The sequence below is a fragment of the Nicotiana tabacum genome, chromosome 10, assembly GCF_000715075.1.
Source record: "Nicotiana tabacum cultivar K326 chromosome 10, ASM71507v2, whole genome shotgun sequence".
Lineage (NCBI taxonomy): Eukaryota > Viridiplantae > Streptophyta > Magnoliopsida > Solanales > Solanaceae > Nicotiana > Nicotiana tabacum.
The window spans coordinates 158886939-158911432 of NC_134089.1; the positions used below are offsets into that span (position 1 = coordinate 158886939).

At 39.6% G+C, this 24494-nt stretch overlaps 1 protein-coding gene across 1 annotated transcript; it reads right to left on the reverse strand.

Annotated features, from left to right (window-relative positions):
• Window positions 1–653: 653 nt before the first annotated feature.
• On the reverse strand, window positions 654–4108 carry LOC107810187 (uncharacterized). Its single transcript, XM_016634935.2, has 4 exons — window positions 3911–4108; window positions 3726–3825; window positions 2896–3285; window positions 654–1382 (listed from the first exon to the last, which is right to left on the reverse strand). Exons 1-4 carry the CDS (start codon window positions 4015–4017, stop codon window positions 1254–1256), a joined length of 726 nt encoding a protein of 241 aa, XP_016490421.1. The 5' UTR covers window positions 4018–4108; the 3' UTR covers window positions 654–1253.
• Between the last annotated feature and the right edge of the window lie 20386 nt (window positions 4109–24494).

Below are 24494 nucleotides of genomic sequence, written 5' to 3' on the forward strand. Positions count from 1 at the left end.
TGAGAACTAGTTTTTCAATTGAAAATAGGAAAGTTTCTCGTGTTTAGTTGCAAAATATGTGGAAAAAAAGACATCCAAATATGTTACAAAAATTATAACCAAACACAACTTCATCTTCAATTCAAATTTTAGTGAAATTCCAAATTTGAATTTATTTTTTGTTGGTGCAAAGGAAACTATTTTATAGCGTATTAAGGTGGATCGTTACAAGTAGGAGGCAACAAACGCAACATTCCAGGGGGACGACCTCGTGATGGGTCGTTACAAAAAGGGGGTGCTAGGGATAAGCTAGTAGATGTAGAAGCCGTTCCCGAAGGACCTACTAAGTACTGAAACTCCAAAAAGCAGGAAAAAATGAATAAACTAGAGATTGAAATCAAATTGACTTAAACAAGAATGGAGAAGATGAGTCTCAGATGAGAGACCCCTCTCTCCGTTAACAAAATACCAGTTTGGTGATAGACCGAAAGTGTACCCTTTTTCCAAAAAATATGGACTATTACTGCACCATGTGGAAGATCATGGATGATTTTGAGCATAAGTCTTAAGATAGAGCCTGTTTGGCTTAGCTGATTTAGAGTAGTTGATAAGCACAGGTGCTGAAAAACACTTTTAAGTGCTGAAGCTAATTTTAAAAAATAAACAGTTACGCATTTGAATAAAAGTGCTGAAATTAATAATAAACAGCTAAAGAATTGGGTATACAAAGAGTTTTGTTTTAAAAAGAAGTATTTTAGTGATAGAATAGTAAATATTTTGGTCAAACCTAATGTGCTTATAAGCTAAAATTTGATAAGTTGGGGGAGACCAACTTATGGCTTTTGGCTTATAAGCACTTAACTTATAAGCACTATTAATTTTACCAAACATGTAGATAAGCCAAAAAGTACTTATAAGCCAGTTTGACCAGCTTATAAACTTAGCCAAACACCCTCGTAGTCGACTATTTTGAGCTTTTTCTCTAAAAAATTTTGCAGAAAATCTTCTTCTACTTTTTGAACCAAATGCCACCACATCTCATACATTTTGTTTCACAGGCAGACAACTTAGTAAGCATACACGTTCAAACCATAAAAGGAAGTGAACACTGCCAAGTAAGTCATCTGCCTCTCGGAATAATTGGGTCTCTACGGGTTGAAACAACAGACGCAATTGTGCTTTCCCACAGGTCTGCCAGGAGCGTACTGAAACTAAATAACACTCCATGTAAAGATGAATCAGCGTTAATGCTTAGCTCCTGATTGTGGCAAGATTCACCCATATAACGCACGCCAAGGCTCTTGAGTTTCTCTTGAAGATTTGGTTGCATCCCATGCTATCTTTTCTGCTGAGAAATTAAGAGATGAGAAGCTAGCCAAATGCCGTCCTATCTCATGTATCACCTGGAAGTTAGAAAATGAGATATAACGTATTAGTATATTTTATTTTGTTTTTAGCTCTATCGAGGATATCGAGCCCGTCCACTGATATACAGAAATGGTAAGGGAGGATCCCCAAGAAAATGCTTGGATATGGATCAGAAATTAATCAAATCAAAGACAGGTAGATCTGTCATTCTGGTCAGGGAACTTTAGATGATAATGGCATAATATTCAAGTCGATAGCTCTATCAATCAAATCCCTTGAACCATAATGTTGGTTTGCTTAAGACACCTTCAGAGCATTTACCAATTTTTAAAATGTATAGTTGCATCCACAAGTCAGCCCATTTTCGGATGTTCATTCCTTAATGATTTTTTTCTGTTACTCGTCAGATTAAAGGGGAATAATGGTGCTAATATCACTCTAAACGACTTAAAAAGCTGGTGTATATTTAACCAAAAAGAATGTATGGCTTTAACTATCTTGATCTACTTGAACTCAAGCAACCAAGAGCTGGTTTTTTTTGCCACGCAGATTTGAATTTTGCAGCTGTATTAACTTACTGGATGGCATACATAAGCCAATCAGCTCGGCCAGCTGCAATAAGATATATCAAGGATAACTGCAAGAGAGCTAAATCATTCTATTTAAAGTGCATTGTTTTAGCTTGTTTTCGGTAGTACATTCCCTAGTCAAGTTATTTGTTTCGGTTTCTTGTCATAGAAAAGGAAACAGTAATGTTAATTTTATGAAGACTAAAATTTAATTAGTTTTAACCATAGAAAATATATGGCTTTATCTATCTTGGTCTACTTGAACTCAAGCAACCACGAGCTGGTTTTTTTGCCACTCATGTTTGAATTTTGCAGCTGTATTAACTTACTGCCTGGCATACATAAGCCACTCAGCTCGGCCAGCTGCAACAGGATATATATATAACTGCACCATAGCTAAATCCCGTAACTAATTTATTCTAGTAAAAGTGCTTTTCTTCCAGCAGTCCATTCCCTAATCAAGTTGTTTTTTGTTTCACAGAAAAGGAGAACAATAATTTTATCAGACGTTTAAAAGTTAATTATATTCAATCAAAGACAATGTAAGGCTTTGTCTATCTTGATCTGCTTGAACTTAAGCAACCAAGAGCTGGTTTTCTTGCCACTCAGATTTCGTTTTTGCAGCTGTAATAACTTACTGCTTGGCAATACATAAGCCATTCAGTTCGGCCAGCTGCTATAGGATATAACAATAGAAGCAACACTGAAGCTAAATTCACTCTATTTAAAGTGCTTTCTCCTCTCCCCTACCCCCTTCATTTTACAAGACATGCAAAACACAATTTTTCAGGATTAAATTGTTCAAAAGATAAGATCTTAAAAATAACATAAGAAACTAAGAAGCCCAGAACACAGTCCTGTTTCGTTTCGTTACTTCTGCATGATGTGAACAACCTAGATAACACAGGGAAGCAGCTCTCATGTTCAAAGCATGAAAATCATCCATTGGACGAACAGTCATATGACATTTATAACGTACCTCGAGGTCCTCTTCTGAAGTCTTACGATGCAACTTTTGACCTTTTTTGCCAATTATAACTACAGTAGGCAAGTTCAAGACTCGAACCAACTGAAGTAAGCAGGCCAACTGTTCGTGGAAAATCTGCAACGACGGGGGTGGACTTTGCAAATTTGTGACCAAAGCTTTAGTAAGGCCACTGGAGGCACCTACTTGCAAAGCATAAACTGAGATGTTGTCAACGCCAACGGAAGTTCTATTTTCCATCTTAAGCTTAGTGTCAGCCACGAGAAAAGGGGCTACAATTGTCGGCATATTTGATGACCCATCTCCTACTAACAATGACAGAACCTCATTGAGAGCACAAGCAAGTGTTGGAGGCTCGTAATTTTCCAAAAGCAACACAGACACCTAAGAAAAAGAAGTAAAAAAATTTCAAACCGTGGTCCATAATCCCAAAAAGCAAAATGCCTAACCAATTCCAATATTTTTCAATGAAATTACTTTATATACTTTCTAACGAAACAGACAAATGACTTCCTTCAATTATAAATCCCAACTCTCACTTTACATCACTTGTTTAAACCTACAAATTTCGGCAATGATGTAAAAATAACTCAAGTGAGGTGTCCGGACAAGCTTGCGCGTACACATGTACCGGGTAACTCCGCATTATCACTTAAACCATATCCTTATACATTGTCACATTCACCTTGTACAATACCTATTTTTACACATATAACCAAGGACTGAAAAATTATCAAAAATACTGCAAATATACAGGAAATGAAAAACATTTTCAAGGAATACAGTTTCCTCTATACCAGACGCACCCAAAAGGAAAAAAGTACCTCGTAGAGATTTGAGCCATCCTGAAAATGAACGATCTCTACAGAAACCTTTTGATCTTTGATTCCGTAACGTTCTAACGATAAATCAAGCGATTCTTGTCTGCAATGAAATCCATTGTATGAAAATATATTCGATTAAAGGTTAGAGGGAGCCCGGGGGGGGGGGGGGGGGGTAAGATGGGTACCTCTTTTGAAAGTTGGAGTTAGGGTTAGGTTGAAGAGCTTCGAAGATGGCGGTGCCGAAGCCGCTAGAGTCTCTGAACAGTAGTATTACTTTAGGGGCGACCTTCATTTCTGCAATGCAATGCCCTAGTTCTACCACTGGACGCGCTATTGGAAAAAACTTTATTGTATGTGATTTTTATGTAAACTTTTAGATTCTTTGGCCAAAAGCATCTATACCTCAAAACTTAAATTACATCCCTGTATTACCATAGTGACCAAATAAATACCCTCAACTATCACAATAATAGCAAGAATCATCCTTACTGTTAGTTTCCGTGAAGAAACTACGGCTTCAATGAACCAAAAACTTATGAAGGTCAGAGACAGTTTGGATAGTTGATAAGCTTGAGTGCTGAAAAGCTTTTTTAAGTACTTAAACTGATTTTTTCCGTAAGCATTTAAATGTTTGGATAAAAATGATAAAATTAATAACAAGGAGTTAGATTTATTTAGTAAAAAAAGTCAATAAACTATTCTTTTATAAAATGATTAAAATACACTTAAAGCTTTATAAAAGATTATACATTAAAAAGTTTTTTGTAAAGAAAATGAGGAACAACGAGAATATGGAATGAAGAGAAAGTTCGGAAATTTGTTTTGGAAAAAATATTTTGTGAATTAAAAATAATACTATTAAGGATAAACTAGTAAAAATTGTGGTCGAACTAAAGTACTTATAAGCTGAAAAGTCATAAGTTAGGGGTGACCAACTTATGACTTATGGTTGAATTTAGCTTATAAGTACTTTTGGTATTAATCAAACGCGTAGAAGAGCCAAAGGTGTTTATAAATCAATTTGACCAGTTATAAATTTTGCCAAATACCCTCTTAATTGTATGGGTCAAAATTAAATCAGAGAAATTCGGCACGCGGAGACGTAAGGCCAAGGTCGGACAGGCCGAGGTCGGGCAGTCATCAATAAGGCCAAGGTCGGACAAGTCGAGGTCGAGCAGTGATGAAACAACTAGTTTTGTAGAATCCTCAAAAGGAATATTCTACCGAATATTCCCTCTAAATTGTACCTTTTTTTAGCGATTTTCTATGGATGCCTCTCTTATAAATAGGAGGGGAGGACTTCCCAAAGGGGGGGGGGTCGAGCTCTCTCTCTCCCTCTCCCTATTTCTAGAAAATATGTAAATACACCTCTCCAAAGAAATAGGAGGATCTGTGATCCCATATCTTTATCATATCCAAAAGAGTCCTAAGGTTCTTGTATTTGCCTATCATTCATCTTTATTAAATGAAAGAAGATCCGTTTCACTGAAGATCGGGTGAATCTTTTCCTTTATTTACGTTTTTGTTACTCAATGCATCTTTCTTTATGTTATTAAGTCTGGTCATTGTGAGCACGTGATTTTTGCCCTATATGTGAATTACTCCCATAAACACAAAAAAAAATAACTTCTTTTTATTTGGAACTTTTTGAGGATTTTATGGCATTTTCTGATAATTGTTTGCATTTGTCTGTGCATTTTTATTTTTGTTTAATTAATAAAAAATACAAAAATATGTTGCATTTGCATTTAGGAGTTAATTTTACATTTTAGGAATTAATTGACAAATTAGTTGTTTTATAAAAAATGAAAAAAATCACAAAAGTAACTTATTTTTGCATTTTAAATTTTAGTTGCGAATTTTGATAGTTTTTCTTTAATTTGGCATTTAATTAGTGGTGGTAAGCATTATTTAGAATTAGCTAATTCGATTTGATAGGATAATTTGATTAGGAATTAATTTAGGTTTTATTTTTAATTTTTAATTTGATTTTAAAAGAAATTAGAAAAAAATCAAAAGGAAAAGGGAAATGAAAAGAAAATGGATTTATTAAGAGAAGACTCGGTTTTAGGCCAATTACAATTCCCCAGCCCAATAGATTCCTCCTCAAAACCTGGTTAATCACAGCCCAAACCCGTTACAATACCCAATCCAAATCGTAGCTTAACCAAACAATGTAGTTTCGAGTCTTGTTCAGTCCGAGTTCATCTCAGCCATTCGTTCACTTCCATCCAACGGCCCTTAGGACTTCCCTTTCTTTAGTTAAAAAGGTCTAAAGACCCTCATAGCAACCTAGTACCAGTTCACAAACCCCCCTTCGTTCATCTCCTTCATCTCTCTCCTAATGAACCCTAGCGTCGCCCTCATTTTCCCACCGCCTTAGCTCGGTGGCGCCACCCCTGTTCACCGCCAAAATAACATCCCTGAACCCCCGTCTCACCCTCATTCCAGAAATCCACTTTGTTTCCCTCGAATTTTAGCGAAGCTCTTCGAATCTGGATTTGAAGGGATAACCATAAAATCCCCAAGTTCGACTTTAATCGCGTGTTTTTGACAAAAAAACATACGATTAATCTCGGATTGGGCCGAAAATTGGATATTTCGAGGCGTAAATGCTATTTCTTGTTTGTCCGAGATCCCTATGTATTTTTCTTTACCCTTTGGTATTTTATTTCCTCATCCTCACTTTCCTTTACTCTTTCTCTTTTTTTTTATTTTGTTTCTTTTTCATTTTTCTTTATCTTCCGTATCTGCATGTTAGATTTAGGATGTGTGTGATTGTAAGTTGGATCTTGTGTTCACGTTCGGATAATTTGAATTTGCATTGTTTTGGGGGCTTAACTTTGTTCCTAGTCTTTAAGGTTTCTTAATTTGAACATTTGGGTTTTGGGGGTTTTCTTAGTATTGATTGGGTTCACAAGATTAAAAAGCCCAATAGAGTGTTGAAATAGATTTCAGTAGACCCATTGAATTGGGTCAGCTTGACCCAATTAGCTTGATCAGTTAACCCGGTTAATAAATAGGGTTCAAGGGGGTAATTTGGGTAATCTAGGCTTGAGAATCTCTTTGTAACTGGCTGAGGGAAGCTTCCTGGAAGTTGGGGTGGGGACTAATGTGAAAAATCTGATTTCTGGCTAGGGATTTTTAAGCTAAAACGAAAATTAGAAAGAGGGCAAAGTGCAAGCCGAGTCTACCCTAGCAGCTTGCCTATAAAGGCATTCAAAACTTGCCTTTCAAGGCAGACCCGAGAGACTTAAAGAGATAGAAAAATTCAAAAATCAAAAACGGCTGAAGAATATTAGAAAAATTACTATTTCATTGAATTTTTTTGGGGCTCTCAACGTCTGAAGCAGTGTCTGGTTCACTAGGGGTTTGAAATAGATTGAGCTTGATTTTCGAAAGTTTGGTTTTGAAGTTGTTCAATCGAAACTGGTTTATTCTTTACTGCTTCACGTCATTTTCTAGGTTTGAGCTGGTTTTGCTGGGACTAATTTCTACTTTGTTCTGCTGCTGCTGGCTACTGATTTCTTCACTTCTTTTGTTTATCTTTTATTCCCAGGTATGTATCGACTCTTGACTAACATATGAAGTGCAAATGTGAAGCCATGTAACCAAATTGAAGAGAAATGGCAAACGCTAGTTTTCTACTGTCGAATAACTGTTTGAATGTGTTGTATTTTGTCCATGTGTCCTTCAGTTTAGCTTACTATGTATATTTCGTTCATGTATTAGTATTGTATTTCGTTATAAGGCCTGGATTGGCTTTCTTTTGAATGATGCTTGGATTCGAGAATGTTCTTAGACTTAGGATGATATGTATGACTTGATGATTATGACTCTTTTGGTCTGATTTTGTTGAAGTTTTGTTAAACTTTGGAGATGTTTTCTCTATAGTCATGTTTAAGCATCCATCAGATTAGCTCTTTTATTTGTTCCTCATTAGCAAATCTAGTTTATGTTCTGTTGTCCATCCATTAGCTTATTTACGTTAGGTTGTTCTGTCATGATCCGTAGAATAACTTAGTTACTTCAGTTTGTTACCTTGCCTTGCTTGACCCATGAATGAATTCATAAAGGCTTTCAGATAGATGTAGGGTTTGATTTTAAACTTGAGAATTCTCAGATTAGCTTAGTTCTTTGCGTCTTGTTGTTTTCTTTTGCGGAAATAATTAAAGGCATATGATCCTGACCAACGTGTTGGCTTGAGCTAGATTTGGCATTGGGCTATAGTGTTTGTTCTTTCCTCTACCTCTGGGCTTAGCCTGGAGCCCATATCTCTCCATCAATGTTGTATTACTGAACATATAGCACGATGTAGCCCATCTTGGCCTGTACTCGCAGCCCATTTCTGAGTAAGTGCTTGTAGTTCATTCCCGGGACCGAGTTGAGCCCAATTATCATTTGACCGCTGCTGCCCGTCTCGTTCGTAACAGGCATGGTCCAAGGGCCTGAAAGCCAATGTGAATGATATTTGCACAAACAATAGCTCAAAATTATGTGATTTCAGAATAACTCCTTTATAATCGAGGCATGCCATATTAAATAATATTAATAGTTTATGGCCCTCTAAGTATAGTTGAAATTCCCTTTAAACATTGGAAGTCAAGGTGAGCGAACAAATGACAATTGCATGGCCCTCGTTTTAATTAACTTCGTTTTGGCCCCTAGAATTCGAGGTGCGCCATTTAGCAAATTTCTATGGCCCTCGCAAAGTTGCAAATTCGTAATTGCTTTAGGCGTGTTAGTTTAATAATATTACATTCCTAAACTCGGGTGCGCATTTATGTGACCCAAATCCAAATCTCAACAACGTTAGATAAAAATGTGTTGCGGATTGCTGGTGCATTTATGTGACGTGGTTTAAGACGCGTTTTACGTGACGTTGAATCTTCCGAAAAAATATTAAATAAAAGCAGTTTTAAAGTAAAAAGGCACATAGCTTAAATGTGTTTTAAATAAGATAAATAGGCCAATTATAACAGTTGAGCGACCGTGCTAGAACCACGAAACTCGGGCATGCTTAACACCTTCTCCCGAGTTAACATAATTCCTTACTCGGATTTCTGACTCGCGGATTGTTAAACATAGTCAATCTTTTCCTCGATTCAGGATTGGAACCGATGACTTGGGACACCATAAATATTCCAAGTGGCGACTTTGAATCTTTTAAAAATAAATCCCATTTCGATTGTCACTTTAAGTTGGAAAAAACTCCTATATATACCCTTTTCGGGGGTGTAGGTAAAAAGGAGGTGTGACAGCTCTGGCGACTCTGCTGGGGAACGAACCCAGAATCTTTGGTTCAGGGTTCAGAATTCGAGCTTAGAATAATTGTTGTATTTGGCTTTATTTATTATCTGATTTTTCACATGTTTGGGCCTAATGTGCTAACTGTTGCTTTTACCGCTTTGATATTATTTGAACTGTATATAAACTGCTACGAAACCCTTCTCTTCTCATCTTCAGGGATGTGCTCGTTGGTCGAGACTCCCTATTATGTTAGTGTCATACCTTGAAATAAGAAAGAGGCTCGGACAAGTTACTAAGCCGAATGGCCTCTTGGTTCCCGGTACGTAGCCTCCTCCTCGGCTCGAGTTGTCCGCTCGGGTACACAGTCTAGAACATATACCCAGGTTTTGAACCTAGAATAACTCGGCCTCATGCCGGATCCCTAGTAGGAATGTTTGTTTGTATCATGTGCATTTTGACTTTGGAGACTCAACACAGGGGTTGAGTCTGTCTAGGACATGTGTACCCGAAATGTAAAGACCATTATGATGCATCTTACTTGCTACTTGTGCATTCATTTGCTTTGGATTTGCATGTTGATCGGCTTATAAGGAAAAATTAGAAGGGTTAATGAGATGGTTGAGAGGGATAAGTGTCTGTTTTGAAAAACCAATGTCCCAAACATACCGAAACTCTGCCGAAATTTCGAAAAAAAAAGAATTTTGTAGTTTTCAAAGAAAAGAAAAAAAGGGAAAATCTTTGTGTTTTAGAAAGGAAAAATAGTTGGTTTTATTTTGACAAATTTGCCCGAACTATGCCAGTTTGATCTCACAGGGGGTAAGATACGTAGGCAACCCTCATCGGGTCCAACTTCTTTTTGCGAAAATAACCCAAAGAACAAAAAATTTACTCTTATTTGAAAATAGTTAGGGTGATGCCATTCTTGTCAGAAATAGCCGAATGTCCTTAAAAAGGGCGCCGGAGGGTTGTTTTTGCAAGAACAGCCACCTGTGGTCATTTTTTCAAAGTTTTCACCGGTTAGCCAACACAGCCTTAAAATCTTCGACTCTGAGGTGCTGAAAGGTCGTATTTGCAAAACCGGATTTTATTTTTAAATGAAAAAAAGTGTCAATTTGTTTTTGAGTCAATTGAATCGTGATTTTTGCTTAACCACCCTAATAAATATACAAAATGAGCACAAGTCAGAATTTGCTAATAACAGTCGTGAACAAGATCCCTTTGGAGTTGCATATGTGGTGGGATGATCTGGGTAAATCGGGACAAGACACGGTCAATCTATACTTGGGAGGCCTCACTGGGTTGTTGAAGATTAATCCTAGGGGAGACATCATAAAGGCGTTCGTTACATTTTTGGACCCGGCCCACAACGTATTTCATTTCTCAAATTTTGAACTTACCCCAACATTAGAAGAAATAGGCGGATATATTGGGAATCCCAAAGTTCCCCTGAGACATTAGTACCTGATTGCTCCAAGGGCCGTAGCTGTACACAAGTTCTTAGACTTGGCAGCTAGTTTTTGTACTTTGCAGTTTATATACAATAGATATGGTCATGTAGGAGGGTTCAACAAGCCGAAAAATAAAATCTGCAGCAAAGGAAACCGCCTTAAGTGGGAAGAACACATGTGTTTTGCATTCATGGTGGTCTTTTTGGGACTTTTGGTGTTTCCTAGAAAAGATGGGAATATTGACATACGAGTAGCCGGAGTTGTCAGCACTTTGCTTACTCAGGCCAACAACACCCTCGCACCCATGATAGTAGCTTAAATCTTCCGTGCTCTCACAGCCTGCAAAACCGTAGGAGACTTTTTCGAGGGGTGCAATGTGTTGTTGCAGATGTGGATGATCGAACACTTATGCCATCGTCCTCAATTTATGAGCTATGGGTCGACAGAGAAGACATGCGTAGAAGAATTTTACACAAGGGTTAACGGGATCAGCCTGTCGGATGGGGTCACAGAGTGGGAAGCGCGCCTCTGTTCCATCATTCCAAACCAAATAGAGTGGGCATTTGGATGGCTGTCTGTGGATGAGGTCATATACATGCCAGCTACCGGGCCTCATTTCCTCTTAATGAGACTCAGGAGTATCCAGCCTTATACTCCATATCGGGTTTTGAGGCAGCTGGGGAGATGCCAGATAGTTCCGAGAGATGAAGATCTTAGTGCCCAAGTAGTCGAGATCGGACCTAATGGTCAATTTCATGAAGCAGTAGTCTGCCAAATTTGGAGCAAATGTCAATACTTAACAGCCAATACCCATGTGCGTGATCGATCCAAAGGTGAGGTTTCACCAGGGTACCTTGCTTGGTATAGGAGAGAAATTGAGTTTGGGAGGCCGGCTAAAAGACCCCATCTTCAGGATTTCGTCGAGGCATCACAAGAACAATGGGACTGGTTGGCCAAAGAAAGCGAATATAGGGCTACCATAAGCAAATTGGAAAAACAAGTCAGGGACCTTCAGTTTGAAAATAGCTTGCAAGCCGCGGTAGATGAAGGTGAAAAGAAAAAGCTAGATAAAGAAAATGAGGCCCTTCGAGCCCAAATTCAGAAAATGAAAATAGCGGCAGAAAACCCCGCCCGAAGTGCCAAAGATGAAAAACTCATAGCTAACTTGAGGCAGAAAGTCAGTGACTATAGTTTTGATTTGAACAAAGCACAAAGTGAACTAGCCAAGGCTCGAAAGCAATTGGTTAAAAACGTAGATGAACGAGCACGCCTGGTTAAGCAATTGAAAGAAAAGTACGACGATGAGGTCGCGGGGTTAAAGAAAAGGGTCATCGCCACGGAAAATAAAATGATCAAACAGGCGAAAGATTTCAAGGCTGAAAGAGAACATTGTTATACATCATTGGCGCAATTAGAAATAGATTTACAACAACTTCAGGAGCAGAATCATGTGGCAGAGCAAACTTCGGAAGCCAGGGCCCAGCAGATTGGGCGTTTGTTACAAGAAAAAGGTGTCATAAGAGAGAGAATTAGAAACATCGCAGATTACATCGTTATGAAGTGCCAAATATGTGAGAATATGACTTGTATTACCTTCTTCGCGGCAGTGATGACATTTGTTAAACAGATAATGAGCGACTTGGACCGACTTCAAAGGGATCTTGCATATAGGCCCGCGGCAAGACCGAATTATGTCCCGCCGGCACCAGGAGCATTGATGTATTCATGATTTTTCGTTTGAGTCTATATTTCCTTTTTCGTTAGAGTCTGTCAGTTATGTTGAGTCTGTATTTTCTTCCTGCTGGAGTCTGTCATTTGTTGTCAAGTCTGCATTTTCTTCTGTCAGAGTATGATAGTTTATTTTTGGAGTCTGTATTTCATCTTTTCATCAGCGTCTGTTAGTTTCTCTTGGAGTCTGTTAGTGTTGAGTCTTTGTAATCAAAACGTTTGTTTTTTATGAAATTGAAAATCCCAAAAATTGTTTTATTGTTTACTTTTGTACTTATTTTCCCGAACTACGCTCGGTCTGATACATGCGGGATCATGATACATAGGCAATCTCCATAGCATTCGAGCATAACCAAATGAGAAAAAAGAAGAAGAAAAAAAAGAAGAGAGAAAAAAAAAAGAGAAAATAAGAGAAAAAGCAATGGCAAAACAAGAGGGAAATGAGAGGATAAAAACAAAGAAAAACAAAGGCCAGAATGGAAAAAGAGAAGAAAAAGAAGGAAGTTGCAAATGGAAAAGTCGGGATGACGCAAGCAGCCGATCAAATGCATAATAGAAATGGTTAACTGCTTAGGTGCATTCATTCCCCAAAATGTGGTTACCAATCTGTTTAAATCCTAATCGTTAACAAGGTTGTTGTTGATGTATTGAGACCAGGCAGGTGGTTAGTTGATTGGCATTCTAGCAACTCACTCATACAACACCTGATCAAAAGACAGGCTAAATATGGCCAACCAAGAACCGGAGACAAGTATTGTTGACCCGTCAAAAGAGGTGGAAGAACTGGATGTTAATGCAATGAAAGAAGAGTTGTATAAGTTAAAGCAGTAGATGGCTGAAATGTACTGAGCCTGGGCAAAGGGGCATCCGCCACCGGTTTATCCCGCCAACCCTGCTTATATCCCACCATCGGCCCAACCTCAGGAGCCTCCTACTATGAACTCATCTCCAGCCTTTCCCCTCTACCAACAATGCTATGGCGCCACTTCCCATACTTCTCAAGCTCCACCACCCAAACAAGTCCCATACCCTCCCCCACCAACCACACCCATTTTTGTGGCACCTCCACGTGCTACATTACACCGATCTTCCAGTGAACCTCTGTTCCAAACTCACGACAACCAGTACTATCCCCCTGAACCCACCTTCAAAGTTCTAGAACCACATTCTTACACCTCTCATCTTGATCTCCCGGCAGAGACCGAGAAGCCACCCAAAAATCCCGAGCATGAAGAGATGATCAGAAAGGTCAAAAACTTAGAACAATTGTTCAGAGATATGAGGGGGTTGGGAGGTCAAGTAAGTGTGGCCTATAAAGATTTATGTCTATTCCCAGATGTTCAGCTACCAGCAGGGTTCAAAATGCCCAAGTTTGATTTGTACGACGGGCATGGTGACCTAGTAGCACACTTAAGAGGATTCTGTAGCAACATGAGATGAGCAGGCGGAAGAGATGAGTTGTTGATGGCATATTTTAGCCGAAGTTTGAGTGAATCGGTGTTAGAATGGTATACCAGACAAGATCAAAGCAGGTGGTACACATGTTACGATTTGGCCCAAGCCTTCGCCTGCCATTTTTAGTATAATCTTGAAATTATACCAGACCGTCTGTCATTAACAAAGATTGAAAAGAAGCTCGGTGAGAGTTTCAAGGAATATGGATTCCGATGGAGAGAGAAAGTAGCGAGGGTTGACCCTCCGATGAAACAAAGTGAGATGATTGATTATTTCTCGCAGGCTTTGGAACCCACTTATTTTGGTCACTTGGTGTCAGCAGTGGGCAATTCCTTTAATGAAGTTGTAAAAATGGGAGGCATGGTTGAGGAGGGACTCAAGTCCAACAAGATCATGAGTTATTCAGCAATCAAAGCGACCACCCAGGCCATTCAAAACGGTACTGGGGTGTACTCGGAAAGAAGAAGAAAGAGGATATTGCTACAATTGAATCGGGAGCTTGGGTTGGATCCAGGAACCTTTCACGTTACTACAACCCGCCTCGACCCTACCACCAAACTTACCCCCACACTCCATATAGCCTACCACAACACTACTACCCACCGCATGATCCCCATTTTTCCGTCCATCACGCACGAACCTATACCCAACCTCTCGCTCATGCACAATGGTGTGCGCCGGCTCCATAAAGTCCATACTTAGCTCCACAAAATGCCCATCCACCCCCAAGAGCCTACAGAAATCCCCCTGGAACAGGTTTTCGGCCAAATCAAGCCTTTAAGAATGAGAGGTTGCAGAAACAGAAGACCTTCACTCCTTTGGGAGAATCATATGCTAGCCTATTCCACAGATTGAGACAGTTGGGTATGTTGAATCCGATCAAGGTTAAACTGCCAAATCCCCCTCCCAGAAATCTTGACCGCTCAGTGAGTTGTGAGTATTGTTCAGGGACCCCGGGTCATGACACAGAGAAATGTTGGAAATTGAAAATAGCTATTCAAGAGATCATTAATACTAATCAGATTGATGTCCAAGCCCCGGAGGCACCCAACATCAACCAGAACCCGTTGCCCTTCCATCATGAGGCAAATATGATTGAGATTGTGCATAAGGGAGGGGAGCCTAAGAAGCTTTCGCAAACCGTCATGATGATTCGGGCTAGTAAAGCCAAGCCGTTTGAAAAGTCAACAAGTGAGAAGTCTATGATCAAGTTGAACGGGGCAAATAATGAACCATCTGTAGAGGTCAAGAAGGGGTCCTCAAGTGACGTTGCAGGAAAACATGAAAGAGCAAAAATGGTTGTGCCAGGATTGATGAACAAGCCTGTGGTAATTGTGAAGGGCGCCCGCACAGATCCTGTCATTATCAAACCGATAACTCAATTACCGATAGTCAACAGCAAGGCAGTCCCATGGAATTATGAATGAGTGACAGTGACTTACAAGGGGAAAGAGGTTAAAGAAGAAGTGTGTGAGACCCATGGTTTGACTCGATCGGGGAGATGCTTTGCCCTCGAAGAGTTGAGAAAAGCTAAGATCTCCAAAGATAACCCAGCATTGGTGAAGAAAGCTGTGACCGAGGAAGAAGCAGAGGAATTTCTAAGAAAGATGAAAGTGCAGGACTATTCCATTGTGGAGCAGTTAAGGAAGACACTGGCTCAGATCTCGCTATTGTCATTATTGATCCATTCGGACAAGCACCGTCGGGCTTTGATGAAGATCTTGATCGAAGCCCATGTTCCTGACAAAATCTTAGTAAACCACTTGGAAAAGATAGCTAACAAGATATTTAAGTTAAACAATGTCACTTTTTCTGACGATGAATTGTCCGTGGAGGGTACTGAGCACAATAGAGCCCTCTATCTGATGGTGAAATGTGAAGATTCCGTGGTTACTCGGGTACTGGTTGACAATGGTTCTAGCACAAATATTTGCCCTCTTTCCACTATGAACAAGTTGAAGGTGGATGATGAAAGAATTCACAAGAATAGTATCTGCATTCGGGGATTCGATGGTGGAGGGAAAGATTCAGTCGGGGACATAGTGCTCGAGCTTACAATAGGGCCAGTTGAATTTACTATGGAATTCCAGGTGCTCGATGTGGCTGTTTCTTACAATCTGTTGCTAGGTTGACCCTGGATTCATGCTGCCAAAGCGGTCCCGTCCACTCTGCATCAAATGGTTAAGTTTGAATGGGATAGACATGAAATTGTTGTGCATGGCGAAGATAATTTGTGTGTTCCCAGTGATGCCATTGTTCCGTTCATAGAGTTTGAAGACGACAAGGGGCCATGGGTTTATCAGGTTTTTGACACGGTATCAGTAGAGAAAATTCTTGAAGGGAAGTGTGTGCCGACTCCAAAGGTAGTTGTTGCATCAGTCATGGTAGCCGTTGAAATGTTGAAAATGGTTTTGTGCTGGGCAAGGGTTTAGGTGCATCTCTGCAAGGTATCGTACAATCGGTTTCTCTTCCTAAAAACTTGGATACATTTGGTCTGGGGTTTAAGCCCACAGGTGCAGACGTGAGAAGAGCTAGAAAAATGAAACAGAGAGCATGGGCCCTTCCAAAGCCAGTCCCACGTCTTTCCAGATCATTTGTCAGGCCCGGTACCAGAAAGCGCCCAGTGACGACAGTTCCCAGTTTGGTGGTTGATATGGATGGAGATTTGATGGAAAGGTTCGAGAGGATATTCACCGATGTGAACATGTTAGAAGCTGGAGAGGGTTCTAGCGAGGCAGATGTGAAATTTGTTGGGCCCAATGCAAAGATTAACAATTGGGAAGCTACTTCTCTCCCCACCAGGAGGGAGTTTTGGTAGTTTGCTTTGATTTTCTTTCAATTTATCTGGATTATTCCAGGGTTGTAATTCAGATTCTATGTTTCGTCCGTTTGGATGTATAAACTCCGTTATCTTTAATTTCAATGAAATGCGATTTCTCTTTTCCTCTCTTCCTGATAGTTTTATTTTCCTTTCTTCCTTGTACAGTTCTTTTTATGCTGACTCCAATGATATGACATGCATGTGGAATCTCCGGCCCAGTCTTAAAAGCTAATCTAATTCGGAAATAGTAATTCAAGAAATAGAATGTGATGTTGAATCGGAATATGACGAGGATGAAGCCTTTGAAGAGATTAGTAAAGAATTAAGCCATTTTGAAGAAAAACTCAAGCCTAACCTGAGTGATACAGAAGCAATCAATTTAAGAGACCAAGATAATGTCCGGGAAACTAAAATAAGTGTCCATCTTGAACCACAACTAAGAGAGGAGATAATTAAAACACTGTTCGAGTATAAAGATGTTTTTGCATTGTCTTGTGACAACATGTCAGGTCTAAGCACTGGCTTGATGGTTCACAAATTGCCCACTGATCCGGCATTCCCCCCTGTCAAGCAGAAGCTGAGGAAATTTAAAATTGATATAAGTGTGAAAATTAAGGAAGAGGTCACCAAACAGTTTGAGGCCAAGGTCATTCGGGTCACTCGGTATCCCACTTGGTTAGCCAATGTAGTGCCTGTGCCGAAGAAGGACGGCAAGACCAGGGTGTGTGTTGATTATCGAGACCTCAACAAGGCGAGTCCCAAGGATAACTTCCCATTGCCGAACATCCATATATTGATCGATAATTGTGCCAAACATGAGATTGGTTCTTTTATGGATTGTTATGCGGGCTACCACCAGATCTTAATGGATGAAGAAGATGCAGAAAAGACAACATTCATCACGCCCTGGGGAACATACTGTTATCGGGTCATGCCATTTGGTTTGAAAAATGCTGGGGCAACTTACATGAGGGCAGTGACGACCATATTCCACGACATGATACACAGGGAGATCGAGGTTTATGTGGATGATATGATTGTAAAGTCTAGAAAGCAGTCTGACCATGTCAGAGACCTGAGAAAGTTCTTCCAAAGGCTTCGCAGGTACAATCTTAAGCTTAATCTTGCAAAATGCGCGTTCGGTGTTCCGTCTGGAAAGTTGTTGGGATTCATAGTCAGCTGCCGAGGTATTGAATTAGACCCGTCAAAGATCAAATCTATTCAGGAGTTGCCACCTCCAAAGAACAAGACTGAGGTGATGAGTCTGTTGGGGAGATTGAACCACATCAGCCGGTTTATTGCTTAGCTCACGACAACTTATGAGCCCATTTTCAAACTGTTAAAGAAAGATGTTACGGTCAAGTGGACAGATGAATGCCAGGAAGCATTTGATAAGATAAAGGGATATTTGTCAAACCCACCTATGTTGGTCCCACCAGAACCAGGGAGACCTTTGATTCTGTATTTGACAGTCTTGGACAATTCATTTGGATGTGTGTTGGGACAGCATGACATCACCGGCAGGAAAGAGCAGGCCATATATTATCTCAGTAAGAAATTCACATCTTACGAGGTTAAGTACACTCATCTTGAGAGGACGTGTTGTGCCCTAACTTGGGTAGCCCAGAAGTTGAAACAGTATTTGTCATATTATACTACTTACCTCATCTCTCGCTTGGATCCGTTGAAGTATATCTTCCAGAAGCCTATGCCCACGGGAAGGCTCGCAAAGTGGCAGATCTTGCTCACAGAATTTGACATTGTCTACGTGACTCGGACTGCAATGAAAGCACAAGCACTGGCTGACCACTTGGCTGAGAATCCTGTGGATGAAGGATATGAATGTTTGAAGACTTACTTCCCTGATGAAGAGGTAATGCACATTAATGAGTTGGAACATATTGAAAGGCCGGGATGGAAGCTTTTCTTTGATGGTGCTGCTAACATGAAAGGCGTTGGGATAGGAGCGGTACTTGTTTCTGAAATAGGGCATCATTACCCTGTTACAGCACAACTTCGGTTCTACTGTACTAACAACATAGCGGAATACGAGGCATGCATTTTGGGTTTGAGGATGGCTGTGGATATGGGTGTCCAGGAAGTCTTGGTCTTGGGTGATTCGGACCTCCTAGTATACCAGATTCAAGGAGAATGGGAAACACGAGATTTAAAACTCATACCGTACCGGAAATGTTTGCATGATCTTTGTTAACGGTTTCAATCAATAGAGTTCAGGCATATTCCTAGGATCCACAATGAGGTCTCCGATGCTTTAGCTACTCTGGCGTCAATGTTACATCATCAAGATAAGGCTTTTGTAGACCCGTTGCATATTCAGGTCCGCGATCAACTTGCTTATTGTAACGTGGTGGAAGAAGAACTCGATGGCGAACCATGGTTCCACGATATCAAGGAATACATCCGGATGGGAGTATATCCAGTACAAGCCACAGGTGATCAGAAAAGGACAATTTGTCGTTTGGCAAGTGGGTTTTTCTTCAATGGGGGAGTTTTGTACAAAAGGACTCCGGATCTAGGACTGCTGAGATGCATAGATGCTAGGCAGGCCACAATTATTATGACTGAAGTACATTCTAGAGTCTGTGGACTGCACATGAGTGGGTACGTGTTAGCAAAGAAGATTCTCCTAACAGGTTATTATTGGCTCACTATGGAGCGAGACTATATCAGTTTCGTGCGTAAATGTCATCAGTGCCAAGTGCATGGAGATTTGATTCATTCTCCACCATCTGAATTACATACAATGTCTGCACCATGGCCTTTTGTTGCTTGGGGTATGGATGTCATTGGACCAATCGAGCCAGCAACATCCAACAGACACAGGTTTATTCTGGTGGCCATTGATTATTTCACCAAGTGGGTAGAGGATAACACATTCAAGTCTGTAACCAAGAAGGCGGTGGTTGATTTTGTGCACTCAAATATCATTTGCCGGTTCGGGATACCGAAAGTGATCATTACAGACAATGGAGCTAATCTCAATAGTCATCTGATGAAAGAGGTATGTCAATAGTTTAATATTGCGCATCGCAATTCCACCCGATATCATCCCAAGGCGAATGGAGCAGTCGAGGCGTCTAACAAGAACATAAAGAAAATACTTCAAAAAATGGTGGAAGGTTCTAGGCAGTGGCATGAAAAGCTGCCATTTACATTGCTGGGTTATTGCACTACTGTCTGTACTTCAGTAGGGGCGACTCCTTATTTGTTGGTGTGTGGCACCGAAGTAGTGATACCTGCAGAAGTGGAAATTCCACCCCTTCGAATTGTCGCGGAGGCTGAGATCGATGATGAGGAATGGGTCAAAACCCGCTTGGAACAATTGAGTTTGATCGATGAGAAGAGACTGGAAGCAGTGTGTCATGGCCAGTTGTATCAACAGAGAATGGCAAGAGCATACAACAAGAAGGTGCGTCCACAGAAGTTTGAAATGGGGCAGTTAGTATTGAAACGCATTCTTCCTCATCAGGTTGAAGCAAAAGGAAAATTCGCCCCAAATTGGTCGGGGCCGTTCGTTGTGACTAGAGTGCTGTCCAATGGTGCATTGTATTTGACAGATGTAGAAGGCAAATGTGTACAAATGGCTATCAATTCTGATGCAGTCAAGAGATATTATGTATGATTTCTTTCTTTGATTGTACTTGCTTGTATTTGGCATGTCTCGAATATTGAAATGACGAAGGCATTTTGTTCTGCTATCTAAACATTTTATCCCTCGTTACCCCTTTGAGCCTCATTTATTTTCTTTCATACCCCTCTTTAGGAATCAATAGCAAATATCGGAAACACAAGCGTAAAGATAAGTAAAGGAAGGAGAGAAAAAGAGAAAGGAAAAAGAAAAGAGAAAGAAAGAATGAAAAGAGAAAGAAAAGAATGAAAAGATAAAGAAAAGAATGAAAAGAACAAAATAAGAGAAAGAAAAAGAGAAGAAAAATCACAACAAACAAAGTAATTCCTATGTCATGAACTACGTTCGACCTGATTCCTTTTAAGGATATGTAGGCAGCCTCACGGTTCGGTCCCATCAAATGAAAATCCAAAAGTCCCCAAGCAAGAAACTGGGGCAGAAGTTGCGGTTGTCGTAAGAAATTTGGTTCCGAAAGTTGTAATTTTGAACCCATGAGGAGTTGTTTTTAGCCTTTTTATACCCTTTCTTTGTACCCCCATCCAAAAGCTCACGTTACGGTCCAAAGAAAGACCTTCCGATCAGTCTTCAAGAAATGTCAAGGCGAGAAAATAGCAGTGATTCATATCAGGGGCAACACTCTGGTCCAAATAGGGAAATGAAATCAAAATGAGAGAGTCTTATTGGTGAAAACCCCCACGGGCACCGTAAGGCGACAAGAGCTGAGAGAAATAAAAAATGAGAGAGTCTTATTGGTAAAAACCCTCACGGGCACCGTAAGGCAAAAGTGAGTTGAGAGATGAACGAGTGAGAGAGGTCTGCTGGTGAAGACTTGATTTTGATTTTCATTGCCTTCCTGGATAATAAGATGTAGTTTAAAACCCTCTTAGATAACAGGACTTAGCGGAAGCAATACCTTTAGAAGATATAACTTAGATCTATAATTGTCAGTTGGCAGGACCTCCCTGGATAATAGGACTTAGCTTTCAAATTCTTAGTAATAGTTGGTAGAATGATTCAGTTTAACACTCACCCATGTGCCCAACTACCAAACTGGGGTAGAAAATTTTCTTTGTTTTATCTGTTTTGTCTATTTTGAAATCAGGAGCCCGCCTGAAGAGCAGGGAATACTTTCAAGCGTAGCAGTCAGGAGCCCGCCTGGAGAACAATTTAAGTTTAGCCTTCAAATCCTCTGTTTTGTCTATTTTGAAATCAGGAGCCCGCCTGGAGAGCAGGGAATACGTTTCAAGTTGAAGTCAGGAGCCTGGCTGGAGAGTAGGGAATACATTACAAGTTGAAGTCAGGAGCCCGCCTGAAGATCAGGGTATACATTTCAAGTTGAAGTCAGGAGCCCGCCTGGAGAACAAAGGAGTACAATTCAAGTTTTAGCTTTCAAATTCTTTGCTTTGTCTATTTTTGAAGTCAGGAGCCCGCCTAGAGAGCAGGGAATGCACTTCAAGTTGAAGTCAGGAGCCCGCCTGGAGAACAAGGGAGTACAATTCAAGTTTTAGCTTTTAAATTCTTTGCTTTGTCTATTTTTGAAGTCAGGAGCCCGCCTGGAAAGCAGGGAATGCACTTCAAGTTAGAAGTAAGGAACCCGTCTCGAAAGCAGGGAATACATTTCAAGTTAGAAGTCAGGAGCCCGCCTGGAGAGCAAGGAATACATTTCAAGTTCAGCAATCAGGAGCCTGCCTGGAGAGCAGGGAATACATTCAAGTTCAGCAATCAATCGTCCAATCGGAGAAAGAAAAAACATCATCAAAGTGTAGTTGGCATTCAGGCATCCACCTGGAGGAGCGGAGAACATCTCAGTTTACAATTCAAAGCGGCAACAAGGGGATTCCATCGGGAGAATACAAGTCAACAAGGCAACTGTCACACCTCCTTTTTCCTACACCCGAAGGTATATAAGAGAGTTTTTCCAATTAAAGTGACATTATTCGAAATGGGATTATTTAATTATTTCAGAGTCGCCACCTGGGATAATTTATGGTGTCCCAAGTCACCGGTTAAAATCCCGAATCGACGAAGTTGACTCTTATTTAATGGTCTACGAACACAGAAATCCGGGTAAGGAATTCTATTAACCCGAGAGAAGGTGTTAGGCATTCCCGAGTTTCGTGGTTCTAGCACGGTCGCTTAGTTATTTATACTTGGCTAAAATTGCGTAATTACTTATTTTAAAACCTATGTGCATTTACCTTTTACCGCTTTTAATAACTTGATTTGTTTGTAATTAAAGAATTGAGTTACGCGTACGTATACTCTTTTCTTTTGGCGCGTCAAAAAATGATGTCACGCAAACGTGTCCACAATTAATAACGATTGGTTTATTTATATTAAGAAAGGTTTGGTTGAAGTTGCGCGAACGCATCCCTCGATTTACTTTTTGGAATTAAAAACACAATTATGTTACGGGAACGTATACATAATCACAGTACTAATCTAAATCGAGCCTAAAGCAAACTACGATGTTCTTGAATTATTATTATTCCTAAATTAGATAACCACATGTACAAATCAACCAACAATATTCATGACTAATCAACCATCTATTGCGTTAATCTTCTTTTTCTTATTTTGAATTACAAGCAGCAGTAGTAGTGGTATCAATTAGGTAAGTAATTAAGTATGACTATTTTCCTTTTCTTTTTCTTGAGATCATACAAATATACATCCCCACATATGAATTACTATAATATAATGAACAAGTACGGATCAACATAGTGCAGATGCTTTTGTACCAAAGTCTCAATGTGAAATTAGTTAACAAAGAGGCTACTAAAACAAAATATATGAGATGAATTGTTGGGATTAAATTAAAATCTTATTCTAACACTTTTTTTTTCATTTAGTGATCTTTCAAAATGGTACTAACGTGAAAATGGATTATACAGACCCATAATTGGTACTAAAAGCAAAAAGCAAAAAAGCAAAAAGCAAAAAAAAAGCAAAAAGCAAAAAATACTACTAATATTTTAGCCGCTTTTAATATTTCTGAAAAAAATTCAAAGTTATTTAAAACACATCGTAAACCACGCTACATAAAATGTACCCGTGGTTCACGACACATTTTATATAACATTGTTGGAAATTAGGACCGGGCCACATGAAATGTACTCCCGAATTTTAGTAGCCATGATAATTATATAATTAACGTGCCTAAAGCAAACTAAAAATATTATTTACTCTATATTACTTATATACACATATCAAGAACAACAGTAAATTAAAGAGTGATTAAATCATAAAACAAGGCTGCAAAAAATACTTTTTATTCTCGAGCCAACTTTGTACTACAGCTCTGTGAAAATTGCCCCTTGTAAAATGAATTATACACTTCCTTCAAAGATGATTTATTTACCACAATGGACAAAGGATTAAAACTAGAAAAAAAATAATTCACTAACAGTAGTACTTACTATTACTCAACCAAAAAGAAGAACTCATTTCCTAACTTAACACAAATAGTTAAATCCATTCAACGAGGAAGTCTTATAGTGTAAAAATTATTGACTAGTGCTAAAACTGTACGAAAATGAATGGCAGTCATGGGATAGTCCCTTTTATGTTTGTTCAACCTAGCTAGGAGTATTTCGTCCACTCCTAAAAGCTACCATACACACAAAATAAAAGATGATACACCCATACCATGCGAATTACATGAACAAAACCAATACAGAGAAGCAAAATATAATCAAGATCTTTCACCAAACAAGTAAAATGAATATGAGATAAAATAAAAACAAGGAAGAGAAGCTGTAGTATTGCAAAGCAAAGTACTTATTTGATATGATGATAACAATCCTCCTCCAACCTATATAGCAAATCATTAGAACTATAACCAAACATCGTTGATCTTATCGACGGAACCTCAGACGACGACCACCTCAACAACGACTTGGATTTTCAAAGACCTTGGGGCTGTTTCGTGGCGTTAAAGGGTGGTTTAGGAGCTAACTTCAGGTTGAAGCAACAATGGACGAGAGATGGGAGACTACGACAGTGCGGACGAAGCTGGTGAGAGATCTGGCGAGTATGCGGCTGAAGCAGTGATGTTTCACATGGGTATTTTGACTATGATTACACGCTGGAATTTCATTGTATTTTAGTTGGGTTTTGGCTAGGACTTTGGGGTGTTTTATGGGGTGTTTTTCAGGTGGAAAAGATGATCTCTCATTTCTCTTTCATGGTGGATGTTAAGCTCTAGATGTTGAATTTTTAGGAGGAAGAAGAACCTCTTTTCTTTGGCTGCCTCTGTATATCCAGTGTATATCGAGAGTATCTCTAGTGTATATAGATTGTATACTGATAGTATATCAAGCGTATACTCTCTGTCTCCGTGAAGAAGAAGCCATCCCTTTTTTTTCGTCTCTATATTTTGAACTTCTCCTCTCGTTTCTTCTTACTTGAATTATTGT